The 8,805-nt window shown below is 39.8% G+C and overlaps 1 protein-coding gene across 7 annotated transcripts; it reads right to left on the bottom strand.

The window, feature by feature from the left end:
* Positions 1-3,804: 3,804 nt before the first annotated feature.
* LOC147737887 (uncharacterized) lies at positions 3,805-5,634 on the bottom strand. 7 transcript variants are annotated; one of them, XM_086947991.1, is made up of 3 exons: positions 4,511-5,634; positions 4,110-4,342; positions 3,805-4,025 (listed from the first exon to the last, which is right to left on the bottom strand). In XM_086947991.1, the coding sequence occupies exons 1-3, from the start codon at positions 5,554-5,556 to the stop codon at positions 3,907-3,909; spliced, it is 1,398 nt and encodes a 465-aa protein (XP_086804117.1). In that variant the 5' UTR covers positions 5,557-5,634; the 3' UTR covers positions 3,805-3,906. The 7 variants fall into 7 exon arrangements, with proteins under 7 accessions (XP_086804117.1, XP_086804138.1, XP_086804139.1 ...); XM_086948012.1 differs by having other exon boundaries at positions 4,110-4,529; positions 4,782-5,634; XM_086948013.1 differs by having other exon boundaries at positions 3,805-4,102; positions 4,166-4,697; positions 5,118-5,634.
* Between the last annotated feature and the right edge of the window lie 3,171 nt (positions 5,635-8,805).

The raw sequence follows: 8,805 nt of genomic DNA, 5'->3' as shown, positions 1-8,805 counted from the left end.
GACTTGGAAGACGATTATTTCTCAATGCAGCCCTTGAGGGGGTGACAGCCTGTTCATGAAGCACAACCCAACTTATTTTTGTAAAAGTTTGTACATTACACAGGGAGTGTGATTCAGGTAACAGTGTGAGTGTTGTATGACAGGAGAGGGCAGTCTAAGTTGCTGAGACATGAATGTCTGAAGGGTGCATCTTTAGCTCTTTTAACCGTTTGAAAGAGGGTGACAGTCTCAAATTCTGGGGGCACAGATAACAACAGCTTCCCCATAATCTTTGATTTTTGCATCTACAGTTGGTGCAGATGCCACCTAAGAGAGTAACCTTTCCAGCTAGGTAGTGTGCGTTCTGGAGTCAGCCTTTCTTTTCCCAAACTTTGGTCAGCAAAGCTAAATGTGTCTTCTACTCAAGTGTTCTTAGCTCGCTTTTGGTAACGTGGCTTGAGCAGTATGGCCTAAGGCACGCTGAAAGCTAAAGCAAAACAGTGGAAGTCACAAATTTCAATACAGTTTATTAAAAATAGACAAGGAACTGTAAGATTCAAACCAAGTTTAGATCAAAAACAATATTTAATAATTATTCAGAAGCAAATTCTAAAGGAGGGCTGTGATTTAAGGATTATTAATTAGCAAAAACAACTGTCAAAACTAAACAAAAGGTAAATGAATTAAAAAAAAGCAGATCCACTAAATCAATCAGGTAGTCACCTACAAAATTGTAGCTGACTTCGCTAGCTATGCTTGAGGGGACAAAGGTAAGTTTAGTCTCTGGTGATGATCAACACTTGAATTTGATGTGAGGTTTTTGGCTGAATCAATCTCAGAGGTGACGAGCTGCACAGAAGTGGTTTGAAGTGCCAACATTCCCACAGAGTAGAGTTGGGTCATCACATTGAACCTGAATCTACAGCCATCAAAATCTATGAAACTTCAGGCAGTTACAACAGCTGCAAAGTCTTCAGAGCTTCCAAGTTGTGGAGATGGTTCAAGGTTGATCATATGAGCCAAAGCATGGAACGTGGTGTGAGACAAGCAGCGTACTGGAGCTCACGCTGGAGGTTCAAACATGAAACTTGTAACCGTCAAGGTGTATCACAGCAGGTTCAAAGGTTGTTCAGTGATTCAAACCCATATCTCACTTATCCAAGTGGAAAGGTAGAATACCAATAAAGGCAGATCAAGGTACAGGAATCTCAGGGTTAGGGCTCTCGGTGCTTACACTGTAGTCGTACAGCGAGGGTAAAAACTGTTCATCGTATAAACATTTACACAAAGGATAAGACCTCAGAACCAATTAACAGCAAAATACATTTCTGTGCTAATGTTGTGGTAAAACCAACAAAATCAGGTAAAAGGAAGAGGAGAAGGGAAAAACAAAAGCAAATCATGATAACATGGCTAACAACACACAGATATGACCTGATCCTACTACGATAATGATAAATCGCTGCTACACGAGTCCCTTAGGAGGCCCAATGATGTAGCAAATCCAGGAAAATTACTTCAAGATATTTGTTGCCGCTCCCCAGCTAAACAGACACATCGGACGAGTGCTCTGGTGTTCGTGCAGGATCATCCCATTTGCTCTAATAACAGCCCAAGTACCCGCGTCCACTTTAGAGTTCCCACAAAAATGAAACACCCAGGCAGAGTTGGACACCTCAAAGGCTATTCACAAAGGTACCTTACACCTGTGAGTAATCTGTACATGCAAGGATGCTCGTAGAGTAACTTTGCTACTTGTATCTATTCACTATTACGATAACGTTACTCACAAGTGTGGACTTGCACGTCTGCACACCCTTAAATAGATGTAGAGCAAAAGGTACAAATGTAACTTACTGAAGCATAAATGGAGCACTAGAAAGTGCAGTACTACCCCTAACCGGCCACTGATAATGCCTTCTAAAACTGCATATACATTCAAAAGAATGTTACAAAATTACCTATATTTTAAAAATATTTATTGCATGATATAATATGTTGAGCTTTTAATTAATAATGTTGTTTAAACTATTAAGTACATTTCAATTAATTCTATCTATAACTTTTTGTAAGGCAGTTCCGCCTCTGAACAGAGTTGCGAAAGGAAATGTAGTAATTATGAGTACATAAAAAAAAAGAATGATTTTACTTTAGGTGGGATTTCTCATACAAACCTTTAAAAAAAGATGTTTAAAATGAATTAAATTTCAAGTTAATAGTGTTGCATCATTTGTATTTGTTATAAAGTAAATTTACATTCATATTTAACATACAAATATTTTATTTTTTTCAAGTTTGATAAACTTGTAACATGTTCCCTACATTTTTTACACAGGGAAAGCTTCACCCAAGTTGAATATATATAAAGTTGTATTTTTTCTAAAGCCTAAATTAAAAGTAAGCAACATTTTTATTATGTATTTATAATTATTCATTGTGAGGTAGAGAATTAATTGTAACAAGTGTAATTAAACCTTACTAAAAATGAATGTTATATCTGTGTTTAAATTAAATAACACATTTTTATTAAAATAATCAAAAGTTTACTTTTGAGATATTTTTTGTCATTGAATTTTTTATTTTTTATTTGTAACTAGTTGCAGTTCCAGTGGATGGCCATGTGTGATATTGGACTTACTCCGGCTCTGAGCAGGAGTACATTTATGACTCTTTAGGTACATTATGGCTGTAGTGACTTTATAGTTGTGGTTCATAAATAGAAATGGGCCTACTCCCTAGTGAGTGCCTGTCCTTCCCTAAACCCCTCCCTATACTCCTCTTTTCTCCTGCCTTACCCCTCCCCTTTATTCATAATTATTTCACATTTCAAAGCCACTTCCCTCTGTCACTCCCACATTTACTACTAAAACTATACTAACTTGTGCGGAAACTCTGCAGTCAAGGCAGATAACTCCACAAAGAAAAAGATAGGAGAGGCAGAACGACTGCACGTAGTTTGTGACTCGCATTTTCTTGTATTGTAGTCGTCCTATGGTAGTTTCTGAATAGGCCTGATTATCTGTGAGACTCTCTTGGGTGTGTCTGATGTGATTGTAAAGCTTGTGGAACTGTCCTCAGCAGATGGGAAGCAGGTTCCATTAGTAGCAAAAAGAACATGGAAAGAGGCAGCTAAAGTGGATATTTGTAATATGAGGCCATGTCTCCTCGGAACAGAAGTCATTAGGACTATCTAGGGTGGCCCAAGAATGGTTTGCATATGGTTGGCCTTGTCTTTAGTGGCACAGAGACTGGAGAATGATGTGGCGGGATGTTGCAGTGATTAACTACCAGTCCATCTATCACCTTTAGCTTTCAGCCCTACGTGGCACAGAACAGATGTTGGTCCCATAGAGACCTATGACACAGGGACTCCTGCTGCAGCCCCCTGGTGAGGCTCATTAATGCTGGAAACAGTTTGAGGTTACATTAATTCCTGAATCTAGCAGTGTGGCCTCAAAGTTCAGGATCACATGGCCTTTGTGGGTCAGAGCTCTGCTTATAAACACTCAGGGAGCAAAACACACTGAATGTTTACAAAGGATTGAGTTTAATTCAAGCATTTCCATCCCTCACTGTGTGTTTTTCCCAGTAGACGGTTTGTTGGACAATCAATGGAGCGGTGTCTTTGTGGCTGCTTCATGTAGATGTTTTGTGATGCTGAAAGCTCCTCCTCAGGGTTCACAGTGAGCACCTTTTATTCTCCCACATTGTCTCTCTTATGTAGAAAGATTACAGTTACAACTGAAGTTTTTGTCACATTGATAGCACAGGTCATTTTCTCTCTCATTGTGCGTTCTCTCTTGTTGAATGAAATTGAATCTCCAGCTGACGCTTCCCAGGCATTCAGAACAATGACAAGGTTTTTTCCAGGTAAGTTCTCGCAGGTTGAGTGAGACCAGATTTCCGACTTTTTCAGCATTCAGAGAGCTAATCAGGTTTTTTCACAGTGTGAGTTCCCTCGTGGTGAGTGAAAGTTATTTTATGACTGAAGCTTTTCTGGGATTCAGAACACTGATACGGTTTGAGCCCAGTGTGGGTTCTCTCATGTACAGTAAGGTTGGATTTCTGCCTGAAGCTTTTACAGCATTCAGAGCACTGATACAGTTTATACCGAGTGTGGGTTCTTTCATGTGAAGTGAGATTGGATTTGGTTCTGAAGCTTTTGCAGCATTCAGAGCACTGATACGGTTTGAGCCCAGTATGGATTCTCTGATGTTGAGTTAAACTGGATTTGTAATAGAAACTGTTTTGGCATTCAGAACACTGATACAGTTTATACCCAGTGTGGGCTCTTTCATGTACTGTAAGGCTGGATTTATGACTGAAGCTTTTCCAGCATTCAGAGCACTGATAAGGTTTTTGTTCAGTGTGAGTTCGCTGATGTTGAATCAGACTGCCACGAAAACTGAAGCTTTTTTGGCACGTGGAGCACTGATGTGGTTTTTGTCCAGTGTGAGTTCTTTCATGTAAAGTGAGATTGGATTTGGTACTGAAGCTTTTACAGCATTCAGAGCACTGATATCGTTTTTGTCCAGTGTGAGTTCTTTCATGTAAAGTGAGATTGGATTTGGTACTGAAGCTTTTACAGAATTCAGAGCACTGATAAGGTTTTTGTTCAGTGTGAGTTCGCTGATGTCGAATCAGACTGCCACGAAAACTGAAGCTTTTTTGGCACGTGGAGCACTGATATGGTTTTTGTCCAGTGTGAGTTTTTTCATGTAAAGTGAGATTGGATTTGGTACTGAAGCTTTTACAGCATTCAGAGCACTGATACTGTTTTTGTCCAGTGTGGGTTCCTTCATGTAAAGTGAGACTGGATTTGCGAGTGAAACTTTTGCAGCATTCAGAGCACTGATAAGGTTTTTGTCCAGTGTGAGTTCTTTCATGTAAAGTGAGATTGGATTTGGTACTGAAGCTTTTACAGCATTCAGAGCACTGATACGGTTTTTGTCCAGTGTGAGTTCTTTCATGTAAAGTGAGATTGGATTTGGTACTGAAGCTTTTACAGCATTCAGAGCACTGATACTGTTTTTGTCCAGTGTGGGTTCCTTCATGTAAAGTGAGACTGGATTTGCGAGTGAAACTTTTGCAGCATTCAGAGCACTGATAAGGTTTTTGTCCAGTGTGAGTTCTTTCATGTAAAGTGAGATTGGATTTGGTACTGAAGCTTTTACAGCATTCAGAGCACTGATACGGTTTTTGTCCAGTGTGAGTTCTTTCATGTAAAGTGAGATTGGATTTGGTACTGAAGCTTTTACAGCATTCAGAGCACTGATACGGTTTTTGTCCAGTGTGAGTTCTTTCATGTAAAGTGAGATTGGATTTGGTACTGAAGCTTTTACAGCATTCAGAGCACTGATACGGTTTATGCCCAGTGTGGGTTCTTTCATGTACAGTAAGGTTGTATTTGCGAGTGAAGCCTTTCTGGCATTCTGGACACTGATAGGGTTTTCGTCCAGAGCTAGTTTTCTCATGTTTAGTGAGGTGGGATTGATGACTAAAGCTGTTCTCACAGTCATTGCTCTTATTCGAGTTGTTTGTTTCTCCAAGTTGGGTTTGTTCCTGGATACATGCCATCTTAAGACTGACTCTGATTTCTGATCATGTACTTGTTTGTTACAACTCAGCATTAACTTCTAAAATACATTTCAGATGCTCTTCTTAACATATGTATTTAACTAATTATAGTTTTTCCTGGAGATCATTTTCCTACCTTTAAAGGCACCGATCTAACTTGTCTTATAAACTTTCACTGAGGAACCCCTTGTATTGATTAAGAGGCCCCTCATGGATTCATTTTCTCCAAGTTATGCCCGGGTGAATTCTATCTAGTTTAATTTGTCTCATTTAGTTATTCTAGTTTATCACATTTGATTTAGGAGTTTTAAAGGCACTGATAAGGTCTTTGGGCTTTAGTGTTTGCCAGTTAAGTATGTTTGTTCATACAAGTAATGGCAGGTAATTAGGGCATGCCAGGGTGGTTTATGAATTATCAATAGTGTAACACTGACCTCTTTTATACTTTCTGTGCCAGTATATGCTTTTTTTGTTCAGTGGTTAAGACAGGTACATGATCCACTTTGGAAGTTACAGGACAATTTGAAACTACTCGGATCAACCCAAGAGACAGAGTTGGTGGGGGAAAATCTTCCTATATTGGAAATGATAATCCGGCATCTTTGCAGAAACAATATCTAAGAAAGAGCATTTACAATTTGTTTCTTTTAAACAATCTTTAATCTCCTCTGAATCACAGGAGACGGAGTCAAAAGCTTGCACTTGTAAATCGGGGATATTAGTCTTTTTGACAGTTCTGTCACATCACAACACGTCTACGGATGCTAATCTGTTGGGGAGGGTTTAAGTCTCCAATGACTTTCTCATAAACCATCAAACAGAATTTACAACACTGAGTTTTCTCAAGTGCTCTGTGTGGGTATCAGTTGTGGCCAATGTTCTCCTTACTCTCAGTTACTGACACTTGGTAAACATTTATGATCATTTTCCTTTAGGGATTTGACAACTTTCACATTCACCAGTTTCTCCCGCTCCAACATCCTCACCATTCCTGGCACATAGAATGTGTTTCTTCTCTAGAGCTCGAGAATGTTTTAACTTTCCTTGAAATAATCCTTTTCGTTGTGTTTCACTAAATTTAAACCTTCTTTTTTCTGTTCATGCTTCTGTCACCTGTAGAAATGGAGTAAAAAATTGTAAATGAACAAAAAGACAAAATATTTGTGACTGTATACTTTGCACAAAGAAAGCATTAACAAAAACAAGATAGGAAATCAGTTTGAGTTGCATTTCTGATAGTGGTGAAACAGTGTTGATCGGAAGCTTGGGATCACTAGAAATCAAGGATGTGAGAGCAAAAGAAGTAAATATTTAAGAAAGAAACACAGATTCTCAAAAGCAGCCACACTATCAAATTGCAATTTCTGTGGCAACGGCTGGGAACATAGTGAGATATTTGTCATTCTTGTAATAAATTACTAGATGTTATTTACTCCCCTGCCCACCTAGACTGTTAATCTAATCCTTTTTCCAGTGACCTAGGAAGGGACATTTTATTGAACAGCACAACAGCAAAGGAAACCAAAAAGGGTAAAAAAAAGAAAAACACAAAACAGAGGAAAGAGAAAAAAGGCTATCTTCCACTTTCACCACAGGGGTCAGGCGTAGGAAACTCCGCAGTAAGCCTGGGTGGTAAATTCTGCTCGTGGAATTTGCGGAATCTGGGTAATTTCGCGTTCTGCGGAGAACACGGAATTGCCAAAAATTCTGCGATTCGACGGTTTCGAGGAATTTTTTGCTTGCTCGCGCTTTCAAAATGCTTGTTTGCGAGATATTTCTCCCCGAGCACGCAAACAGCATTCGCGAACAGGAAAAAAGCAACGCGAACGGGCGGAACAAGCAATTCCTTGTGTTTGCAGAACTTTTTCGTGCTCGCAGAGATTTTTTACCGTTTCGCCAAGCTTTGTGTAGCGCGACTACTCAAATTCCTCCCACCCCTACTCTTCAGCAGATGCTTGTGAACCCATAAGTTACTTCTAAATACAGTGCCCCCAAGGTCAGCAACAGGTGCAGTTCCACCGGTCGCACCACCCTAAAGCAAGCCCTGTGTGCATGTGTGTCCACATACATGTACTGTGTCTTTTGCTTGTAGTAGACAGGACAAAAAAGGGAAGGATGGGAGGACGCCAAGAGATGGAAGTCAGATCCAGAGAGAAAATACGCAGAAAGAACAGACAGAGGGAGGATGGTATCATATGGTCTGGAAGAGGAGACAGATGTGCCAATTGTTAAGGAACTGGTGGGTAAAACAGACCTAAAATGAACTGGACCTGCACTACACTCCCAACATGTTCCAGGAGGAATGTGGCTCCATCAGGTGATTATCAGAAGTTTGATAACAACAAGAATAGTGCACAGAGGGAGTCAAATGTGGAAGCTGAAGAGACAAAAAAAACAGAGATCAAGAAAGGGAATAGAGAAAGAAGAAACAGGGGTAGAGGAAATGTAGAGTTATAGGAATCCTTACCTGACAGTTATATTATATTTTGTTCTTCCGAAGGTGGCAGCCACGCTGCACTGCCTGCTCATCCCAGAATAACTTGAAAGGAAGGAAATAAATGTTTTTGTATCATTCGACAATCACACTTCATCCCATTTTACAAATAACCGTCCTGAACTTACAAAACATAAGAATCTCTTGTTCTCTGGATGCCATTGTCAAGCAACTCTGGTTATGAATACATATTTTTTTTTTGGTTCAAGAGCCAAGATCCTTTGCTGGAAAAGGTCTCTGTGAATATAGAGTGCACCCACAGTCTCAGAGAACAAACCCTAACAACCCAGTCCACGTCTTCATAACCCCCATCTTTCCATTTACAGACCATGAAACTTGCAAATCAAAACAATCTGATTTGCAAAGGTACCTTAATGCCCTTGTACATAATTCTGCCCACCGTTTATTTATTTTATTTTATTTCGTGTATTTTGATATATTGCACAGAATCCCCAACGGGGTGTCCCGGCGCTCCTGTGTGGTCTTATGCTGGCTAAGGTATTATTTAGAAAAGAAATGGTCAACAGAACAGGTGAGTTTTTAGGGCTCTCCGGAATGGTTGTTCTTCCTGAATCAACCGGATGGAATTTGGTAACTTGTTCCCGAGGGCAGAGGTAAACACTTGGAAAGTTTTTCCGCCTGAGCGAGTTTTCCTAAATCTGGGAATAGCGATGAGATTATTTTGAAGAAGAACGAAGAGTCCTAGTGTTGTTGTAAGGGATCAGACAGGTGGAAAGATAGGCAGAACCCTTGCC

Source organism: Lissotriton vulgaris, chromosome 1_1 (genome assembly GCF_964263255.1).
Source record: "Lissotriton vulgaris chromosome 1_1, aLisVul1.2, whole genome shotgun sequence".
NCBI classification, from domain to species: Eukaryota; Metazoa; Chordata; class Amphibia; order Caudata; family Salamandridae; genus Lissotriton; species Lissotriton vulgaris.
This window is presented reverse-complemented; position numbering and strand designations above follow the sequence as displayed.

Excerpts from the sequence above, each read along its gene's own strand:
- LOC147737887 (XM_086947968.1), bottom strand. The coding sequence starts at position 5,556 with ATGGCATGTATCCAGGAACAAACCCAACTTGGAGAAACAAACAACTCG.